The sequence below is a fragment of the Apis cerana genome, linkage group LG1 (genome assembly GCF_029169275.1).
Source record: "Apis cerana isolate GH-2021 linkage group LG1, AcerK_1.0, whole genome shotgun sequence".
Lineage (NCBI taxonomy): Eukaryota > Metazoa > Arthropoda > Insecta > Hymenoptera > Apidae > Apis > Apis cerana.
Window position 1 is genome coordinate 949,736 of NC_083852.1, and position 24,305 is coordinate 974,040.

At 29.8% G+C, this 24,305-nt stretch overlaps 2 protein-coding genes across 10 annotated transcripts; both read right to left on the bottom strand.

The window, feature by feature from the left end:
- Positions 1-74: 74 nt before the first annotated feature.
- LOC107992751 (U5 small nuclear ribonucleoprotein TSSC4) lies at positions 75-2,134 on the bottom strand. Of its 4 annotated transcripts, none has more exons than XM_062083228.1 (2): positions 1,884-2,134; positions 75-935 (listed from the first exon to the last, which is right to left on the bottom strand). In XM_062083228.1, exon 2 carries the CDS (start codon positions 847-849, stop codon positions 229-231), a length of 621 nt encoding a protein of 206 aa, XP_061939212.1. In that variant the 5' UTR covers positions 850-935; positions 1,884-2,134; the 3' UTR covers positions 75-228. The 4 variants fall into 4 exon arrangements, with proteins under 4 accessions (XP_061939212.1, XP_061939218.1, XP_061939223.1 ...); XM_062083234.1 differs by having other exon boundaries at positions 1,872-2,134; XM_062083239.1 differs by having other exon boundaries at positions 1,783-2,134.
- Positions 2,135-2,267: 133 nt separating this feature from the next.
- On the bottom strand, positions 2,268-22,149 carry LOC107992815 (BTB/POZ domain-containing protein 6-B). Of its 6 annotated transcripts, none has more exons than XM_062083189.1 (7): positions 16,857-17,039; positions 16,045-16,315; positions 8,204-8,433; positions 7,709-7,881; positions 6,723-6,979; positions 6,006-6,400; positions 2,268-5,019 (listed from the first exon to the last, which is right to left on the bottom strand). In XM_062083189.1, exons 2-7 carry the CDS (start codon positions 16,280-16,282, stop codon positions 4,798-4,800), a joined length of 1,515 nt encoding a protein of 504 aa, XP_061939173.1. In that variant the 5' UTR covers positions 16,283-16,315; positions 16,857-17,039; the 3' UTR covers positions 2,268-4,797. The 6 variants fall into 6 exon arrangements, with proteins under 6 accessions (XP_061939173.1, XP_061939165.1, XP_061939178.1 ...); XM_062083181.1 differs by having other exon boundaries at positions 16,827-17,039; XM_062083194.1 differs by having other exon boundaries at positions 16,045-16,366; positions 16,857-17,037.
- Between the last annotated feature and the right edge of the window lie 2,156 nt (positions 22,150-24,305).

The window sequence follows — 24,305 nt, forward strand, 5'->3', positions numbered from 1 at the left end:
AAAAAGTTTTTGAAAATTTATTCTAATATCATAATATTATAACAAAGGTATTAAGAATAAAAAATTCAATAAAATCTTGTAAAACATAGAACATTTTATAGCTAAAATGATGTACAGTATATTTATTGCTGCTATATTCAAAGTACAATTAATCAATTTAATCAATAACACAATATTAAATACTCATATTATACAGAAAATTTTAAATAATAATTAATTCATTAATATTTAATTTTCTTCTTCATCAAGTTCTTCTAGATGATCTAATTTAAGTTGTTTTGATCTATCTACCTTCGCTACACATTTTTCTTTCTTAACTTTTGTCTTTCTTTTCTGACCAACAACATATTCTGGCATAATAAGTTTACTATTCTTAAAGACTGGCTTATCGTTGTTTTCAATAATAATTGGTATATTATCTATATTATTAGTATTATTTTCAGGTTTTTTAAATCCAATTTCAGTAGATATTTTCTTTTTCTTGGATTTAAATATTATCTTCATTTGACTTTTGTTAACTAAATCAGATTCATTTATATCCATTTTTTCTGATTGTTTCAGTTTTTCCAATGATCTTCTTGCTTTTAATTCTTTTAGAAATGACAATGCAGCTCTTGTATTACTTTCTTCTGTCATGTCATCATTAGATACATCATCTAAACTATATTTTTTCCATTTATGAGGATTCTTATGAAAATCTGGTATACTTCTATTAAGAGCACGTGGTGCTGGACCTTCTGGTCTCTTAAATATACTTTCTTTACCACGAAATCTTCTTGTTTGACTTTGACGGCCAGCTTTTAAAATTTGAAAATAATTTGATTGTTCAATATTTGAATCCATATCCATGGGTTCATTAACAATTTTATTCTTATTACATTCTTGTTCTGCATCTGATAATTTATCAAATAATAATTTTTGTCTATTTGCAAATGCTGTATCACCACCATGTAAAATAAAATTTCCAGTTGTATGCATCTTATTTATTTAGCACTAATTTATTAATTTTTCAAATTAGATAAAATATTTTATAAATAATGTAACATAAATGTAACATTAAAATATGACTAACATAAAAAAAGTAATATATAAATTACATAGATACGACGTATTAATACGTTATAATAAATTAGAATATTTAATAGATATTTATTTAAACATATGTTTAAAATTTTTATAGATTTTAAAGTTACTTATTGTCACTGTGTTTATTTCTAATACTTAAATATTTAAAAAATGTAAAACTGTAATATTGATATTATACTAGGTTGTATGTACGCCGCCATTTTATCTCGAAAATAACTATCGATGTTGAATCATGGAGAAATTTATATGAATATATATATTATTATATATATTATTATATATATAATTAAATTTTAATAATAAACAAAAAATATCAATAAAAACAATAAAAATCAATAAAATATAAATAATGATATTTATGATGGATATATTAATAACATTGGATTGAATAAATTCCAGAGATTTTTAATCATTTTTAATAGATTAAAGAGAGAAAATAATAAATTCAATTAAATATTGAAATCATTTTGAGCATAAATTTTGAATACAACAATATGGATAAAACAAGTATAGATTAAAAAAAAAAATAATATAGAATAATAAATAATAAATAATAGAAGTACAGATAAAATAAAAATTCGAAAATCAGCGCCATTTGCAGAATACTAAGAACTAAAAACAATATAATAATATAATAAGAAATAAAAAATAGAAAAAAAAATAGAAATAGAATAAAAATTTCAATGCTATATTTACATGCTAATGTAAATAAAATTTATGTAGCATTTCTTGAATGCTTTTACATTTTTAATATTCAAAAGATAACGTAGTTGAATAATTCTTACTCTATCTTTAACCTTTTCTTATTATTTGTTGTCCTTGCCTCCTTGTGTTTCATTTGCGATATTCTGAAGATGACACTGATTTTATAATTTTTATCTATTTCTATTTGCTTTTTTTATCTATAGTTAGTTTCATTTACGGCACTCTGAAGATGGCGCTGATTTTCTAATTTTTATTCTATCTTTGTCCTTCTCCTATTACTATATGTTCTCTTTATCTATACTTGCCAGTGACGCTTAACCATAGACGAAAATTGTTCATACTTTTTCCAAATCTTTTTTAAAATTATATTTAATATTTTAAAATTTAAAATTAATTTAAAATTATTTAATAATATGTCTAAATTTTTAATAAAAAATATAGATTATTACATTTTGGATTTCTAATGAAAATTAATATTAAGATTTTTATGCTCATTTTATTTTCACTAGAATTCATTACATTTGCAATTTTTTTTTTCAATTTTTTCTTGGTTTACAGAAATATATAAAATGAATTGAAAAATATTATCACACACAATTTATAGAAGCTATTATAAATAATCAATGATTTAAAATGAATTTATTTGTTTTTATAACCAATTCGATTGAATAAATTTGAACAAATAATCAATCAGATTATAATATTCTATCGATTTGTAAATAATCTTCAACACACAATAGACTTAGCGATACTCGTATAATCACATTCGATCTTAACGTAATCTGAATACGAGTCGCAATGAATAAAATTTAACCGATCAAATAGCAACACGAGATTTAATGACTAATACATAATGGTAACGACAATAAACGCCTACGCGGCTATTTATGACATTAGCTCGCGAAAGGTGCTTGTTAAACGAATATGACAATTAACGTGAAAACGATGAATATCGCTTCAATAATCACGATTTTTTACATCTATTATAATGATGTGATATCATATTTACTAATAAAATTCGATGTTAACAATTATATATTATATTCGGTTTAAACATAAACACTTGATGATTTTTAATTAATCCTAATAATTTCTAATAGAAAAATATATATATATTGGCTAAAAAAGAATAAAAATCTAAAAATGTAAATATAATATTATTCATATATTATTCATGTATTAATATAAAATTAATTTAAATTTTACATTACATGTTCAATAATTAAATAAATATAAAAACTATGTTAAGATTTAAAAGCGCATAAGAATATTTAAATTTTGTACTATTTATCTTTATAACAATCATACGATAATAATTTTTGTATCTAATAAAGGATAATAATTTTAATATTTTTTTAAATGAATATTTAAATTAGAATTTTAGCTATAGAAATTCTTTAAACAAATTGATCAAGTGTATATTAAATTTAAACCAAATATATTAATCATACTAACTCTAAGTTGATTTTACCCTTTAAAATTTAAGCTCAACATTTACTTATTATAACAAAGAGATAACTCGGAGCTGTTTTAAATGAAATAATTGAAGTGGACGTTCAAGATATTATAAACATATAAAATCTTGAAAGAAATGATAGTTGTGAAAAATGTAATCTAAGCATTACTGTTTACAATAATTTGATATAGCGCATAGAAAAATTATTGTAAAAATGAAATTTACACTGTTGAACGTCGCACATTCACACGGACCAGCCATGGTTCCACACTTTAACTCATAATTTAAATGCTATACTATATTTTGAACAGCAATTATGAACACAACGAAAATAGCATTAACATACAACAAGATACAGGTAATAGTGACAATGAAAAACTAAGAGTTCCATACAGGTTGACTATTATTTTTACAAAAAATTTTTGGTGTTTCTTTTTATCTTTATTTTCATTAAAAATATTAATATATGAATTAATATAGAAAAAAATTAAGAAATCACATAAAAAAGTTATCTGTATGGAATTTTTAGTTTTTGATATATAGAATTATAAATACTTTTTAAACATTTTTTTGAAAACTTATTCTTAAAAGTCGTGTAAAATTTTGTATCAAAGATAACGAATAAAATTTTAAATAGATATGAAATTAATCATACTTGATATTATCATATCATTTGACCCTATAAATGATACGAATTTCAAGATATAATACTTTTTATCAATATTTTTTTTTTTTTTAGAATTGATCTATTTTAAAATAATAACTTAAAAATACGATTTTCAAATAAGTTTCTTCTTCAACATCATATCAATGTTAAACTATTATCAAGAAGTTTATAAATATTTGCTTTATATGCAACATAATTTAAAAAAGATCAATATAACATGAATATTATTATTCTATAGGAAAAGTCAAGCAAATGTTATTTCTGTATGAAATGTATGAAATCATCATCGTATTATTTTTGAAATTAAAAATTCTTTTTTATCAAAATTTATTGTGATTATATAACAAGTAAATATCTCTATAAAAGAAAATGAAAATGATAAAATATGTAAACCACAAAACAGTCATTTAAAATTCGAAAACATTTCAATCATATAAAATTCGTTTTTCTACTCTAAGAATATATCTCATCTCAAGGAGGAACGTCATATCTAAAAGCTTATATATAAAACTAACGAAAAACGACATTATTAACATATAATTCATAATTAAATTTCAGCCTCTTTCAGCTTTCTTGTCATTGTATAACGATTATTTGCAAAAATAAAATAAAAAAGGAAAAAAAAAAAGAACAAATATGAAAACGAAACGAGATCTGTAAGCTCTGAACGATATTTCAGTGATACGGTAACAAATGATTCTTGATATCGATTCAACGCAGAATCATTATCCTTAGCATCTAAATCAGTGAGTCAAAAAATCAGAATGTTTTACACCATAATACGTTACAAAAGACTCGGTAAAAAAGAAATTTAATTTTCGGTGGGAGATTCAAGAATCTGCCGATTTCATCGATTCCTCTTTATCTTGGCTCTCTTTGTCGTTCAATCGAAAATACACGCGAGAACTCGTACGAGACAATTACCAATTCTCGCACAAGTTCTCTGGCCTTGAGTTGCACATTCCTTTCTTCTATTTTTTCGATTGTCCTGGCATTCTTTCTTTCCTGGTTTTGACATTCTGCAGCTTTGATCCTCGTACGTCCTAACACCGACTCTTGGCGTGCTGGTTAACCTGGGTAATGGTCCACCGATCGAATTTCTGAGCTAAAAATAATATAAATCTTTTTTATATGATTATTTAGAACAATAAAAATATTTACTTTTAATTATGTTTCAAATAAAATGTAAAATTTTTGAAAAAAGTTTTGATTTCTCTTTATTGTTTTATTAAATTTTATTAAATTTTTTTTAAATGATGAATACATTGATATCTTTATTTTTAAAGTACTAATAAAATGAATTTTTAGCAAAAATAAAATTTATTCTATATTTAATAAAAAATATTTCAAAATGTATTGGAATTTTTATAAGATAATATAAGTTATATTCAAAATATAAATTTATTTACCGTTCTTCTACGTTTATTATAGTATATCCCATTTGATTTCATATCTTCTGATTTATTATTTATTCTGTACTTTCTAACTGTCATATTGAACTTTGTGAGTAAATACTTCAACACACTACGAAAATAAAATTTATTATCTAATTTTTTGTTTTCTCTTGCAAAGTATACATATAAGTAAGATTTTGTTATTTTATCTTCTTCAATTTTTAATTTGATATTAAAAATATATATATATATATAAAATAACACTTGTTAAATGTCAATATATTATACAAAAAATAGTCGAAAAATTAAATGCAGGATTCGATAATTAGATATAGTTATATAGTATATAGTTTAGATAGAATTTGGACACACTATTAAATCAATGAACCATGGACTGATAGCACGATTTATACTGACTGATACTGATCATGAACGCGGTATTCAGCAGTAAGATAAGTAACTAACTCCTGATAACTAAAGTGTATTTCACTTTCACTGCGATAACACCTCGAACAATATGACTCTTATCCAATTGCGGAAGATTAACGGTAATATAAGAAATAACAACAAATAGAAACAAACAATGCGTATCTTGGCGATTTTTGATCATTAAAAAAATTTGAATAAATAAACTCTTTTCAGTGACCAACTCTTTGGACGATACAAATTCACGGTTAACAAAAAAATGTTAACATACCTCTTCATTCTCGTCATTTCTCGTATGTCCCAAAATTCTAGCCACGATATAAGCCGACTCCTCGCTCGAGAGGATTCCACTTGCCATAGGGCCTTCGATGAATTCTCTGTCAGTCATAAGAGGATACCGAACGCTGTACCATACATCATCGGACAAAGCGGATCTTTTATTGCTAGCCGATGGCTCGACACCGTTTCTTCTGCACTCAGACGCTGCCCACCTGTCCAAAGCGTGAAACAGCGTGGATTCGTTGGCCAATCTCAAGCTGTCACGACATGCCAATTCTTCGACCTCGGCGGAGTTCAATTCCTCAAAATGTTCCTGGTCGAAGACCGCCTCTGGTTCCGAGTCGATCACGTTCAAACAAGCGGTCAGAAGTCGCGTACAGACTGCGGCTAAGATTTCAAGCTTTTAATCATTCGTTCTAATCCTGGGGAAGGAGAAAAGGGAATTTAGTAGATGTTGGAATTGGTTAATGGTATCTCTATTGGATATTCTTCCGAAAAAGGTAACCTATCGACAAGAAATTTAGAGAGAATGAAATTTAAAAAAATATCGATATATGAAAGAAAATAACATCACGATTGGAGGTTAAGGTTATTCGTATGTATATTTATAATCGAAATCAAGAATTTAGATAGAAATTTAGATAGTTAAAAATTGTAATTTTCGTCAGGTAAAAAGATTTGAACGTTAAAAATGATTTAAAAATAATACCTATTTCACCAGCATCGTCTCCAGGTGCCGGAGGAGCTGTGGGTAAATTCGACGATCGATTGAGACCAGAGGTTATGTGGTTCGCATAAAGACTAAGACCTTGATAGATTTCGAGCACAGTGTTCGAGTTCAGATTTCTTTCGAGATATTGAACAGCAAGTCGTGCCAATTCTGGACAAAGATATTGATGAGCCGCATCGAGGGTTGCTCTAGCAGTGGATACAGATTGAAAATTGATCGGCTCGTCGAGAAGATATCTGCAAAGAAGAGATGAACTTCGACTTGGTGCGAAGGAAAACAGTTGCCTTGAGACATTTGTATTATCGAATTGGAAATTTTTAACCATACTTTTTTCACATTTCTTAAACAATTTTTTTATTCATATTTGTTCGATACTTTAATATATATATATATATATTTAATATTCTTTTCTTCTTTCGAAGAAAAATTTGTAAAATATTAATCTTTTCTTGATATATTCTTATTTTTTTAATTACATATTACTACTGTTGAATATAAAATATATTTTGTATCAAATATTTTCTGTTGAGATTTAGATTGACCAATTCGAATTTTGTAAATTCTAATATGAACTTTTTCGAAATTTACAATATTTGCAATATTTTTTTCTATGACACTGAGATTTAATCATTCTTCGTTTGCAACAAATTATTAGCGAGAATGTTATTAAAATGAACATCCAAAAATAGGCGATTGTACCAATTATTGTCAATGTATATATAGACGTTGCCATAATAGCGCAGTGACTTTTTTTTTAAAGAAACTTTCAAACAAAGTTTTTATTTTGATAAAAATATTTTTATTAATTATCTTTAAAATATTGTAAAATAAAACAAAAAAATCAATCAATGGAATATTTTATAAAACATTCCTTTAAAAAAAAAAAATTAATTTCCCAAGGCAAATATTGAAACTAATCATGATATCGATATAATTCTCAACACTTCGATCAATCACGTATTTACCTGAGCAGATAATCGAAGGCTCTTTTTTCCACGTGTTGAAGTTTCAAAAGAGGCGGAGGATCGCTGGGTGCAGGTGCGAGAGGACCAACGAGCATCGCGCGAAACCATTCTGATCTTTCAGCTAGCCGTTCCCTTTCTACGCAGTATCTCCATGTGTCTCCAGGTAGACCGGCCTACATTCAATAAAAAGAAATTTTCTTCGAGTTTCACGATGTTTTGGATCCATACAGATTTTACCAGAAATTATATTAAATCAAAAAATTAAATGAAAATATTTTTTTAGTCGCTGTATATTTTTGAATGAAATGAATTGATTGATAAAAGATGAAAAAAAAAATTGGTGAAATAAAATCGTGGATAAAATTTTGATAAAAGTAAAAAAATTGTAAAAAAAAAAGTAAACAAATAACAAATAAGAGACGTTACGAAATAGAAAAATTGTAATACTCGAATATATTTTTTTCTTTCTCTCTTTTCTTGTTTTTCTTTCTTTACCTCGAGAATCACCATATTACAAGTTGGGGATTCCGTTGTTGAAGTTTCTTCGGCGGCGATAAGAGGAACTTGAGACATGTCTTTCGTCGAGTTTCGAAGGATCGCGATTTCTTTCGAAGAGTGGCGCGCGATTACAGGGAGTATTATGGTCCTCGAGTAAATTCGATTCCGTATACCCTCCCGAATCTTTTGTCGCGACCTTTCAAACTCGATGCATCGTGAGCTGTCGCCTGAAAAAAAAAAAGAAAAAACGTGTATAAGAAACTCGAGACGAACCGAAACTTTGAAGAGATCGTGCTGCAAAACGAATTAAAATTTTTAATTTCTTTGCTTGCGAAATAAAAATTTGTATAATGTTGGCAAATAACGATCGAAGAAACATGATGAAATTCGCGATCAATTTGATAAAATTTAATAAAATACCCTGATTCCATCTGATTGAAGTCTCTTTTCTTGAATTTTTATGTAATGGAAGAAATAGAAATTCGAAGTACGTAATAGAACACACAAATTTATCCTTCCGAAGGTAGATAACAAGTATCTAGTATCATTTATATATATATAACTGTTTCGCGAAATAGACCAGAAATCAGAAATGAGTTCGACTTTTTATTTTTACGCTTTTATCGTACAACCTAATGATATTTTGCTGGGTAAATATTACAGTACAGAAAAGCTACAGTATCTAAATCATACAAGGGTTTGGCATGCTCACTGTAGATAGCATTTTACGTTTGATTATCCGCTGATTGTCTTTCGTCAAACTGACGACTGGTACACAAAAAGAAATCAAAAATAATTAATTTGCAATTATTTCTTTTATTACAGTTAGCAAATTTTAGAGATGTACATCGATAATATCCCTGTTTATCGATGTTTATGTATATTAAGAAGTGCAGAAATTCAAGGAATCAAAAGTGAAAAACATAAATTAAAACAAATTTTTAAATCTTCCATCTTACCATTATTGTAAGCGATAGTCATACTGATAATGCACATCATAAAACTGTCACCCTTTAACATTACCGATACAATTTTTAAATGCATAAAATCGATTCTTGGATTTTGCATTTAACCCGACACTCGATTCCTCGATATATTACTTTTCAATATCCGATTTAAACTTATTCGATTTATCGATTAATTTATCGACAATTGCATCCCGTACAAATTACATTTGTCAAATTTTTAAACTTTTACCGCACTTTCCCTTCACTCAACCCTTCACTAACTCCCCCTCACTCTTTCATTCCCAACGATAGGGATGAACAAATACGCATTACGATGTATCTTTACATCGATTCTCCTCCTCGTTAATCAGATCTAAGTCCGTCTCTTATCTTTATCTTCCCGCCTCGTATTCAAAAGTTACGATTTTGGGCGGATTTCATTGCTATTTTTAGGGAACAATATTCGCGTGTAAATCGATTCGATCGATGCGGGAATGGAAGGCAGCAACCCTTTCAGAGCGGGCAGTCTCGCTCGACTGACAGATCGATCGGACTCGTGCGACTGCGATGAATGAGTCAGTATATACGGGGGAATACGTTTTAATACAAATGTATACGGTTACGTTTTATCGAGTGCGACGACAATTATTTATAAACAACGGGCAAAGGTCCTAAGCGCCGTGGAATGTCCCCCCCTCGATATACACACGAGAGAAAACACCTTATCGATACCTCGAACCGTCCCGGGACCTTTTGGAATGGAGAAGGATGGGGGAGGGGAGAAAAAAGGAAGCGGATTGTTTTGTTCCGTTTATCGCCGAGAAAAATGCTACTGTTGCAGCTTTAATTCTGATTAATGATAGTGAAAAAAACAGGTTTGAATTTATTTATTTTTATTATTGTGATGGTCCTGAGATTAAAACATCATTGAAAAGAATAAAGAAAAATTAGAAATAGTTCAGTTTGGAAATAACAGTAGTTGGATCTGAAAGAATATAACTAAAGGTTGAATCTAATCGATTCAAATTTTTATCGGAGAGGGTCTAATCTCTGAGCGAAAATATCTAAAATAAATTGAAATAGATATTTGGTTGAAAAAGAATTTGATCGACTTTTTTCTCGATTTTATTGGAAACTCTTGATGAATGTTCTTTTTTAAGCATTTGATGGAAAGTATGTTGTGAAATTTGAATATTTTTCGTTACGTCATTAGAAAGTCTTTATCGATAATACCTCGAAATATAGAAAATATGCTTTGGATTTTATTGTTTGATGCAATACATAATAGATATTCATACCACTATAAATTGATGACTGGTGTATACGTATACAACGTGTCTTGTAACAAATATCCAATATCTAAAAACAATGATCTTGTAACTGTGTTTATAATAATACATCCATAGCGGTGCAGTTTTACGATGTATTTTATGTGGTATCTGATAATAATTTTTAGAAAAATATTAAAAAAAAGATTATCTCTCGTTTGCATTATGCGAAATTATTTATATTCGTAAAAGCTATTTAAAAAACGACGTGTCTTAATTATCGTTTTAATTTTAATAAAAAAAAATATGTATATTTTCGCATTTTCTCTCGTCATTTCTTTTCGCGTTCTCTTCATCAGAGATGAAAGAATAACACATTTTCGCTCAAAATACAAACAGGTTCACAATTTCTACGTGCCAACGTTTGAACGTTGTTTCTTTCATTCGAAACGACAATTATGTCTCATTTCCCTCCTTTTTTTTTTTTTTTCCTCTATAAAACAGAGAACAAGAAATCTTCAAAGTGTGTTAACACAGTTTTGCATTTCTAACGAATAATTAGCAATGCGTTAATTTGATTGAAATTTCCGAGAGATGCATGAGAGATTCTACATTTAAAGGCCATAGTCAAGGCCTTTGCGCATAATGGAAAATAATAAAGGATTTATCTACAAAGAAGATCTTCCATATACTCATTTTACCTCTTTTATCTCTATTTCTTTCTCATAATTCAATTTTTTTTTATCTCAATTCTCACTTTGATCATAACTAAAATATATATTTGTTATTAATTTTGTTTGTGATCGCGAAGAAATTTTCGTGAAATTAATTCGTCGAGAGGAAGAAAGAGAAAAAGGAAAAAAATATCTATCTTCCCTCGTGAAATCTCGTGGTCCCGTTAAAATTAGAGCCACCAGTGGGAAGAATTTAGGTGGACGGAGATCAAATAATTTTAGTAAAAAATTTCTCTCGCCCCAAAAATATCGCATGGAGGCGAATGTAACCTTGAGAATCTTGGCGCCAATGAACTCTCTCCAAATTATCCGCGCTAATCTTAATTCAGAAACGTAAAGAAACACGCACCATACCGTCTTGTTTTCAATTGAACGTACAATTCAACATTTTGTTCCTCGATTCATATTTTCTTCAGCAATTTTAAATTATATATATATATATATATTTACAAAAATTAATTTACTCGTTCTTTTATTCATTAAATCAATCGTAATTTTTATTACTTCTTGGAAATACGTTTTACGTGGATTTTTTTTTCTTTTTTTACTATTTGTTTAGTAAAATTTTACGCAATAACGGTACTAGAAGTAATTAATACGATACGCGTATGTGTGTACATGGATAATTAAGTTAAACGAGCTCCAACGCGGCCTTTTAATTTAATTGAGATTAATTTCTTCATTTTATAGGCATCTATGTGCTTTTATCTTCTCAGATGTATGTAAATATGAACGCTTAATTGTACGAGTACAAAATTGAATAGAAATAATATACGAAATGACTTTACGTTTATATTTCAGAGAGGATAAAACGAAAAAAAAAATATATACATATTATATTTTGTTAAAAAAAGATTTTTAATTTTCTAACTGTTTCAAATTATGCGTCAGATAGTACAGTTAAGCACCGAGGTATAACATCGAGGTATAAACATCTATATATATATGTTATCCAATGCACGTATTTAATTTCTCACGGTTGCATTAACTAGATTCAAACATGTCGATCAGTATGCGCTACGAATAATAATGAGCACTTATATTATATGTGATACAGACTTGATGCGATTTATTTTTACATCGAGCGTATCACGTTCTACAACTTATTCACTCCCGTGCTTTTATTAATGTTTGGCTCGTAATCAATATTATCAATATTACACAAGCGCCTGTTCAAACGATATCGAACATCTTTCCGATTTCCTGTTTTTAACGAACCAGAAATGTATCTTTATATTAAAATAAAAATTATTCATAGGAATTGAATTTGTTTTATGATAAAAAAAAAAAAGAAAGAGTGAAAAGGATAAATAAATAGTTACAATTCCGACAAACTTGAAATTCAAACTTGAAGAGATAATTTTGTTTGTATTGTAAACTACGGCCAACCGAAATACTATAATAATTTTTGAACCGATATTTGTTGAACTGATGTACAAAGCGTATCTTGAATAATAAAAATTGTATAAATCATAGGGAAGCATTACACGTTTTAATAATTCTTGATCGACTTGAATTAAAATTTCTCGCGAATCATCGTATTAAAAGGACACGATTTTTCTTATTTTCAGACAGGCAAAAAGGGAAGGAGAGACGAATTTTTGGATAACGAAAAAGCGTGTAATCGATGCAATTGGTACAGCGTTTCGCGAGAAATATTTCGACATTTTTCTTCGTAGGCGTGTGCAACGATCGTGGCCTCGAAGTCTATTGCGGTACATAATATTATTGTCTCTCGTTATTACGTATATATTCTTGTCGAGCAACTTATCACAGCAAATGGTAAAAAGCGGTGCGTGAATTTGTATGACAAAAAAACGCACGCGTTACGACATGTTGCGAAGGAGGAATGGAGGAAGGAAAATGGTAAAAAATTAAATTGGAGTTAAATTGGGCTTCTCGAGGGAGGGAGAAAAAAAATTTTTGAAAACTTACAACGTATTTTGCGCTTTCTTCCTTGTAAATGAAGAAGCGTTATCGATTGTGAATTTATTTGAATGGAACGAACGTTGGAAGAAACTCGTAAAACTTTCATGCGTTTACTTTTTTCTTTCGCGCTATCCCATTCTGTCAATGGCCATTCATTTCCTTCACAATCGGAGGAAAAGTAATCGCCGTTTCAATCGTAAGTAAACCTAATAATATTTAATGGAACAATTAACACGTTCCATTTTTACAGATAACACTTATCAAATATGCACTTTTAAAATAAATATTTTAATACGATAATACGATATTACGAATTATACGATGCACTCGCAAATTGAAAAGCAAATAAAAATGGAATATTTTGATTAAATTTATCTCGTTGTCGTTTGTTTATTTTTAACATTTATCTTCATCGAATTCATATTTTTATTCTTATCGATGTATATTTTTAGCACGGGCAGGAAATAAGAATGAAAGAATATGATATGAAGGTGAAGTATAAAATAAATACAATATATATTTATGAGTTTTACAAAGAAAATTTGTCGACAACGAACGATACATATCCGATGAAGAATAGTTGCAGTAATGATCTATTTACTTATGTAACATCATGTTGTAGTACAATGAGAAAATGAATCTTCAATATCGTCTAGAAAATTTATCGTAATAAGAAACAAAATGAGACGAGTGCAATCTCTTTTTGTGATGTAAGAGTATTGAAGAATTTTCGTATCCATTGAATCGATTATTTATGTAATATCTTCGTTAAAGGTATAAGGCATAATTTTATATTAAATTTTCACCAGAGAGAAAAATATTAAGATGGGAAACAATAGAGATAATAATAAGATCTTTTTGAGGATTAACAATGTTTCGAGTTTGCCATTCACGATTAAATCGAATCACAATTGAATCAGTGAAGTACTTCTGTTTAATTTATCTTCGCCCGCATATAATTTCCTTTTCTTGTATTTAAAACCAATCTATGACCCACATAACGGTATTTGAGCGAATTGAAGAATTGCGATCACTGCAGATACGTCAATTTAAATATTTAATTCTGATAATTATATATATTCTTTTTAAATTTTTAACTTGAAATTATACTTAAACATTGCACGTAAAAGCTTAAAAAAAGAAAAAAGGAAGAAAGAACAGTTACGACAAGCGTTTAACTATTATTATAGTACTGATTTTTATGCAAATACAAAAGGAAGAAATATTATGAGGCTATTTGGTTTTTATAAAAAGAGTTATGACTCAAGTAAATATCAAGAAACACTCCAATTTCAATAGATACGTGAATTCATCCTATATCTTAGTACTTTTTCACTTTTTAAAATAATATATTGAAATATTTAAAACTTTGCTTTTCACTTTTATCTTTTAAATAAAGTTATAAAATCTCATTGGATCAAGTTTAATTTATTTTTCTGTTGGCACAAACAAAAATATGTTTCAAAGTATTAGATAAAGTATTAGATAATTATAACTAATGAGGACAGCACATTTGTGCTACTCAAATATCTTATAAGAAATCTATATAACCTTTCCTTTCAATCTAATAATCGTTGACACCATTGATCTCGATATTACATTTATTATGCAACGATCTAAGAATCTGAAGTATTATGTTCGTTAATTTCGTTCAAAATGCGAAAAAAAGTGGAACTTAACAATGAATTATACCACGATCTCGAGATCTCTTGCCGCTTTTGGAATCTCCTTTTTGTTCCTGTTCATTCGTCACGCTCTAGTAGAGGCAATGATAAAATCTTAACGCAATGACAATATCCGATGAAAGCGAAAAATGTAAGCAAGAGGCGAAAAAAAGGAAAAAGGAAAAATGGGGGAAAAAAAAGAAAATGTTGGAACGAAATAAGAACGTGCGAATATTGAAGAGCCTTGAAATCGTAATTAACGTTCTGTATATGCAGAATACTTTTCGTCAAGACTTGGATTCGTCTTATTTATACACGCGTCACTTCCTTTTTTCACGCGAAAAAATAAAAATAAAAGATATTTGATATCCGTCACTCGTGTACAAATAAATTAATTTCTTTATGAAAAATTTATTACCTTTTCAAATTGAATTAAAATAAAGATCGCGAGAGATTTGTACATATTTTATTTTATATTTAATTTATGAATTAATTTTTTTCTTTTGTTAATAAATTTAGAAGATAATGTCTCGTTTTTATGACAGAAAGTGTGATAAAAAAAAACGAATATCTAAGGAACGACGGATAAACAAATATGTAGTAATTAGAGATTTAAGAACAAAACAAATTGTATTACTTATGATGAAAAATTCATCTCACGACATAGCATAGTTTGACTCATATGGAGGAATATTCAATTCATATTCAAGAAACGATAAAAGCTATACAATCATATGGCATCAATGAAGACACGTGTAAATTGACTTGCGACATTATAGAGATCTTTACAATGGTAAAATGTGCGAAAATTACTTGTTAATAGAATTGTATCGACATGGCCTTGAAGGAACCATGCTTTTTTTTTTAAGGTACTCAATGTCAAATTAAACGAACCAGGATACTCAGTCCCTGGATGGAACAATGTGTTTTTTGTTCGCCGAGTCGTGGAAGATTTTGTATGCTCGTTACGATTGAGTGTATAATTATATTTTCAAAGAAGTTATTTTATATTATACCATCATAAAACTCTTAAACTATTAACATGGTGCTGTTTCAAGAAAATTATACACGTATGCCATACGCGTGACGCTATTATTATCTATTTTTATTTTTTCGGATGATAAAATAGCGATTTACGATTTATTTATAACTATTTTTTCCCTATAAATCATTTATGGGCAATATTTAAAATAGTGAATTAAAATACCATCTACATACAGATTCTACAAATCTTCATTTTTCTTTTTTAACTTTGCTTTAAATTTTACAATTTCATAACTAAAATTCCATTCTCACCTCGAGCTCCAGCTTCTTTATCCGATCGTTTCTTCCAAAATGTAAATAATCTCATGTTTATGGAGTTGATATCGATCCTTTCTTCACGATTCCTAGAGAAGAACGCGAATAAAAAGGAAATGATCCATTCGCTGGCAACCCACAACACACTACACGCAAAACAGTCGAGAAATTCAGATGTCATCAAGTCGCGACAAGATAACAGTTCAGATATCATTAATTGTAACTGACGAGACATATGTATCTCAGGTTCATCTCAACGAGAAAATCTCTAGTAAATAGGGCAATTTTTCAACTCTTTTGTTATTCATAAATTCTTCAGCTGTAATTATTAAAAATTAATCGTACTTGTAAGATTTTGCAATAAAGATTGTAATATATTTCCTTTGTTTTTCCAAGATAACTGATATTCTATACTCTATATATGTATATATATATATATATATATACCACTTAGCACTTTATATTTAACTATTTTTTTATATTTAATTGTTAGTAATATACTAATATTTTATCTTCAATTTTTAAATATAAGAATTCATTTATTGAATACAAATAAGCAAACAAATGCACTATATAACTATCAAAAATTTGTTAATTTTTTATTTAATATAAATTTTTAATATATATATATGTGTGTGTATGTGTGTAGAGTAAGTTTATATATATCAGAAAATTTTCATTATAAAACACTTGAAATTTGTAAACAACATTTAAGAATTGATAACACAACGTAACCATAAGATAATTATGTTATAACAACAACAACAATAAACTCTCACTAGGTTATCAAGCATAGAGGTTATAATTACAGCCAAAGAATCGAAATGATCACGATTCCACTAATTTATTTTTCTAAGACAAGAAAAATATATTAGATCATTTAAACTTTATCGTTGTTAAAGAGCAAACGATTCGTAACACGATAGAACCGATACTAGCGTCACTATCAAAACACGTGTTGCGCGAGAGATACTCAAAGAATGAACCGACTGGCAGTAAATCGATGCGCTTTTGTGGTTTCAAAACCGACCACCAGCATCCTGTCTGCAAGGAATCACGTGATTAATCTTTTGACACGCACACATATGTAAGTGTAAGGATGTGTATCGTGTACGTGTGACGACCCATTGGACAAGGCAAGAATGGAATAAACCTCGCTGACTAAATGGTTTTTTTTTTTCTGTTGTTCGATCATCGAAAGATGATACATATATTGGGAATCCTAGGAAAAAGTCGTGCCACGTAATAAGGAAGAGAGAGAGACTGAAAACTATATAGATAATGATCGATCGAATCGAAGGATTATAAATAGAGATAAAAAAATCGAAGAAACCTGATTCGGGAGGAAATTCTTATTCGCTGTAAACTTGAAAATGGAGGAAATTACATTTATGGAAATTTTTTTATCTTTGTTTCATCGTAACAGTAAATTTTTCTATTCTATTTATAATGGAGCTTTGTACGATATATTTATACATATTTTAATATCTCTTAGTATTTTTTTCTAGAATATTAAAATATAAATAAACAATGAGAATTTGATAAAAAAAATATTGCACTGTTTTTCTAAAGACTGTTTTAAAAATACATGATTATGTATAACATGCGCTTTCTGTTAGAATATAAAATAAAACTTATATAATATAGATATGCAAAGTATAATGTTTAAAAAAAAAGAAAGTATCTATTCTTAATATATAATAAATCTGATCTGAAATTTTATTATTTTATTGAGAAGATATTATATTATCTATATAGCGATAGTACGATGAGGTCACAACAATTGCATATGCTTCCATGAAAAACTAATAAATATTATTGTTCAAACATTTGCAAGGTGTTATCCGACAGCTGCAATTGCATATTTGATCATTGGTGCTCTAATTATCCATATCTCTGTGCTCCAATTATCTATATTTCTTTACATAAAGAAAATTGTTAATAATATAAAAATGATAAAGATTATAATTTCAACCGGAAGATATATTTTATATGTTCAGAGAGGAAGCAATAAAAATAAGATTTATCTTATTTTTCATCATCATCCACATCATAAAATAGCTATTCTCAAATTTCTTAAATTTATCATTTCTAAATATAATTTTTAAACTCAAACAGAATTGAAAAATGACGACCACCACGTTCCATTTCGTTTTATCATATCAGATATTTCGAGCTTACATCGCAAAACAAATTTTGTAACGTTACCTAATTAATACAATTTTTAGCGATCGTTGATACACATGATATGATCCCCGAGTTTTATATTACTATGAAATTTCAATGGTGCAAGAAGATAAATACTCAGCGGGCATATCGTCGTTAAACGTGTCAGGAAACGCAAACTTATCGATGAGTAAAGCAACATTGTTGAAAATAAGATTATCGTGGTGAACGAACTTTCATAAATTTAACCGCCATATTAAGAAACGATCATCACCCTCGCTTGGTAAAACCGCGTTCCTAATGAGATGGCAGGGAGTAGGATTACACAACCATCCTAAGTAGTATGAGACATTTAAAATGGCCTTGATACTAATATGCAATTCGTTTAAAATATCCTATTTCGCCAATACGAACGCAGAACGCATCACATATGACGAATGAACGACTTCCGCATAATAATTTGTTGACCGTAAAGTGGAAAAACAGATTGTATTAATGGACACACAATTTTTTTTTTTATATAAAAAAACATTTATTTGAAAATTTTTCCATTTGAATATAATTATCGATAATAACGATAACGAGTGAGTAATAAACTTAGCAAAATAGAGAATTTTATTTTCATTGTTATATCTGCGTGTGCGTAATTCTATATTCTTACATAAAAATGAAGTTGCAATTAATGCCACGATTAATAGTCCAAGACAAGTTTCGTTAAAAATATACGATCATCTTATTTAAAATGAATTTAGTACATGTACACAACTACTTTCACAGTGCTTTGTTTCGTATTGATCACGGAATATTTATAAAACACGAGATCACTTATCAGAAGGAAACGTTATCCACACGAGATTCTATTATTTGCCAAATGGAAAGCGTATTCAAAACTTTTCTTCCCGTGGAATAAATGACACGTTTTTTAAAAAATAATTCTCTTTTCCTAAGCCGAAAATCCTCCTCCCGTCCCAAAATCCTAACCAACCCGATTCAACGTCGAATATTAAACGTTTCTTACATTACTTTTTCTAATACAATCAATTTATTCGATTAACGAGAGGGAGAAGTACGCAGCAAGAACGCATACCGAAGCCATTGGAATTAAACGTGTTCAACGCGATCGATGTAATCGCATCTAATCAGATTCGCTTCGATTTTTCCGATCTTACGAGGCCGCACAAGTATCTCGTTGTCGAACGAAATTGTCCGTTAAAAATCTGGCAGCGCCATCTGGTCGTTCGCGCGACTCGAGCTCGAGCCAGGCCCACAGTATATATAGATAGGTGGTCACGTACTATTGGCAAAATTTAGAGCGAAATATCTAGCCGCGAATTCGCTGCAGGATTAGCACGTTATCTTCCATTATCGGTGCACGCGAACTATAACCGCAGATATACACGCAGGTATACGATATATCTGTCACCGTAGAGTCCGCCATTTACCCAACCCAGGCGGTTAATATTTTCGCAATCTGAGTCATAAGATGAGATCGCGCGTGATGAGGTGGGAAAATACTCCCCGTTTGTAAACGCGCGTGTCAGCTTACCGCTCGACAACTCGGCTTACCCTCCCTTTCCAGTTGATCGCCGTTCGACGTTTCGCGTTTTCACGCATAACACGCGGCTGGTAATTTCATGCCGCGCCGCCTGAAAAACAGCGGGGTGTATGTGACGCGTATAAACGTTGCGAGGCGCAACGCGATCGTTCTCCATTATTCCTGCCTACACCTGTTCGAGCCGCGCCACGCGTGCAAGCCGGCTCGCTTCGAGGAAAACGCGCCTCGATCGATGGAATTTGAATGTAACGAGAGACCCACGTTTACTTTTCACTTACGTTTCGATTACATTCGCTTCGTCCGGATGACTATTTCGCATTGTTTTCGCACGATGGAGGAAATCCCGCGAAGCGTTTAATCTTACGCTTTTTTTTTTCTTTTTTAGAAGCCTCACAATGGAATTCCATTTATTTTCTTCGAGGGGCAAATAATAATCGGTGAAAGATATTCTGCTCGAAAGTATGCTCGTTCAAATTAAATCATATTCAAATAATAGATGATGCAATATATCGTTTATTAGATTTAATTTTGAAATTATCTTGTTAGTTTGATAATTTAATACAGTTACGTATGATTCACGATATCGATTAATATCGTCGAGGTATTAAGAGTCGAGTACAATTCAGAAAAATTAGATTTCTGAAGATAGAAAGGAATATAAATATTTAAGAAAACTTCTATCCGACGATTTTCCCTGGTAAAAAGAACGAGAACCAAAAAAGACATCGAATTTTTATTTGATACCCTTGAGGCAACCTCTTTAAAGTTCACCACGTTGCTACCACCGTATAATCAATACTCTGTGCTCCGGTGTACAGTTTGCCGCCGAGATCTACATTCCCTGCCAAACCCTCACCCTCACCAGGAGAGAGAGGAAAAGAGGGTATGCGCTCCGATGCGCAAAATCCGCGGCTGATACTGAAGTAATGATTTTTTATCACTTTCGATAGCTTTTCATCATTTTCTTTTTTTTATGACTCGCAAATGATAATAACGGACGAGATAATATAGATAATACGTAATTCGTGTTACATCGTATTAATTAATCGGAGGAGAAAAAAAAAAAAAATAGATCGAAGATCAGAAAATTTTAATTCTAATTAAAGTAAATTTTTTTTTAAGGATAAATTGAACGTTTAAAAAAAATTTTGAAATAAAATAGGATCGACAAGTTTTTATAACTTATACCGTCTTTGACTCTTTTATTCGGTTCGAGTAAACAGATGGCTAAGGTAAAAATTAACTGCTTTAAGTGGAACATGCTTATAGTGGTCAGACGTCAGTTCGTAAAAAATTATAATCACCATTATTAGGCTAGTATCGCGAATACGAGCAGAAATTCACAGTAAAAAGTAAATTACTTGATGACTATAGCTATAGCTTACAAGTTATAACGCTCGAAAAGAAAAATTTTTTTTAGGGAAATTTAAGAAAATACGTGTTGTACAAATGTATTCACAAAAGAGAAAAAGTATTTTTAAAATTTTTCCGTGCAATCATTTAAAATAAAATATCTTCCAGTAGCTGAATGTTATTTATTAAATGTTGATTTTCTTTTTAAAAACGATAATATAACGTTAAAAAGGGAAATTTTTCTTCCTACGCGAAGAATTTCATTTTAACGAACTGATTCCATCGAAAGGAATTTTAGACATAAGAAATCACTTTGCTTCCATGCAATTTCCTCACTATTTGAAAACATGTATCGATTATCCCCATGATTCTAAGTACTCGCATTCGGTGTATCTTGTTTCTTTTACGTTATCAATTTTGCGAAACAATGACTTCACACGTAAAATAATTTCTTAGTAACCATTCGAGACCCATAGCGTATGAAAAAACGAAATTCAAATCCAAAGTTCGGAAATAAAACTGTATATTAACGTATCTCAATTCGTGGTCATAAAATACGCGTAATGAAAAATAATATTAAATCTTAAATTTTAAACGAATCACAATTTGTATAATAATTTTTTGATAATTTTGAAAAATTCTACATGTTTAATCTGACTCGATTTGGGGTTACGAATTAAAATTTTTTTAACAAAATTAATTTTACCTCCCATCTCCATAATTCTCCATAATTATAATATCCATAACGTTCGTAGACGAACCAGAACTACTAGAATTTTTCAACAATACTTTCATTTTATCTCACATTGTTAATTAAGTCCGTTCAACATTCGTATATGTTACAACGAAATTTATAACCACAAACCGCCTGACAAAGAACTTGTTTAACGACCGAGCGTTCCAAATACAGAAAGTAAACTTGTGGAATACTCACGGCAATTTGCTGTTGTAATCTTTCAAAACGCCTAGCCGAAAAGAAAACATTGTAAACGCGATTAAAAAATGATTGCGAGAATAATTATCGATAATTAAACCATCGGTGTTTCTACAGTCGATGATAATTGTGAGGCAAAAATAATTCCAAGGAAATCAAATGTTTATACTCGCAAGATTCCTTCGTTTTTATCATATTCGAATCGGTATATCGAAAATTTTTTTTCTTAGTTAAAATGTCCTTTCAAAACGTGTATTAAAATTTTTGTCATTTTCTTATCGCTGATCGTGTTAAGAATAAAATAAATAAATAAAAAGTTACTCGAAATATTTAGATGTATCTGTTTTAAAAAATAAAAACAAATGCTATTTTTTGATCAAAGAAGACAAAGAAGTATGATACACTACGAACTAATTTTACGATCTAATTTTAATCCATACGTTTAAAAATAATCCCTTTCTTTCGAGTTTACTCCAATTTTTAAACAAGTGCATGATGATGAATGAAAAGATGAAAATGCAATATGAATTTTTCTTTTTTCGACAAATGAGATTATTCCAGCTATTAGACTTTACCATACAATCTTAAACGCCCAAATATTGTATTTATCGAATATTCACGCGTAGTTTTACCGTTTTACTCGTTTATCAAAGGCTATCTAGAATTTTTATCACGCATCCTAGCTTTTGCGAACAATAATTTTACGAACTATGCTGTGAAACTTATTTGACTAAAGTAAATTCGATTCACAAAATTATCGACATTTATCTGTCACGTACTATTCGAAAAGGCACTTAAAAATTGGCTGGTTTAAAATTTACGAGTAAAAATGCTCTCTGCAATCGTTGCACGAGATATTAATCTATTACAACAATTACACGTTAAATAATAAAATGAATTTTTTTGGTTTAATAACTCTTCTCAGTTTTGATAATAGCATTTTAAAAATTTTATTTCGTCGAGGTATCACGTCTTTATTCAATTTTTCAAAAGATTGACCATTTCTGTCGTTCACCGATTCTTTAAGCTCGACAAGTAAGGTACATTTATAGATTCACCGTATGAATACAACACGCAAAAACGAAACGTGTAAAATTTTTCTTTTTATTTTTTTAAAAATGAATAAAAATAGAATATTATCAAAATTGAGAGAAATCATTAAATTAAGATGATCGATCAAAAGATGATGGTTTTTTCTTTTTTATAAGGATGTTTCTAAAAAAGGGAGGGGGAAAAAAATAAAAGGAAAGGAAAGAAGAGTATCCATCTGAAAGCGTTTTAAACAGATAAAGGGACAACACTGATGTGAACACATTCCACCACTAATTACCTTCTTGTATAAACAGCAACTGCGATATGCACACGCCCTTATCGGTACAAATTCCAGAGGAAAGAATGCTTCTTGCAGGCACAGGCGAAGAACGTGCACCTTCGTTTTATTTCTTGAGAATCACGCGCATTATTCCATAAAATATTTTCTAATCGATCGATCTCTTCCTCTCCCGGTATCTTTTATCCACTGGCTGTACGCGATTTTAATCATCCAAGAAGAAATAACAAGAATCCTCTCCAAATCGCTTCATTTCTTATTTTTCTCCTTTTCTTTTTCTTTTTCTCTTTTTCTTTACTCAACAAGAGTCTGTTCGAATGTTCAACACCGTCGCGGTATTTCAAAGGATAACGGTTTGATTATGGCGACCGTTCGATTCGAAGACGAGAAGAAACGAGGATTAAATAATATATATATATGCACCGGATAATGCACCTTTCGGGTCGGGAGATGTATTGTTCAATCTGGTGCAAGCTTTTTTTTCCAAGGTGAGAACATAATACCGTGCGTCTTGGCCGATGACCAAGCCTGCAATGAACATATAATTCGCACGAAGAAACCGATGCCCCGGCCACCAGACGTATCATTGGCTATACATAGCACGCGTCGCGACGCGCAGACGCCGGGCATCTCTGCCCTTTCGCTATAGTCCGATAAACAATTTCACGGTTTTCGTATCCGCCGACCTTTGGCTTCGACGTGCATGCAAATTTTCTTTGCATTCTTTGTCTTTCGGAATGGAAAGTAATGGCCCGCTTTGTTTTCAACATTTGTTTTTGATTCCACGTGCAGATGAAGAGGCTTTTATCTTGGTTAATTTTTAAGAACTTTGGAACTTGCGAGATTAAGGATTAGATCGGTCGAAATCTCGGGACTGTTCGAAATTCTTCGAGAAATTTTTTCCCCTGTTTCTTGGCTTG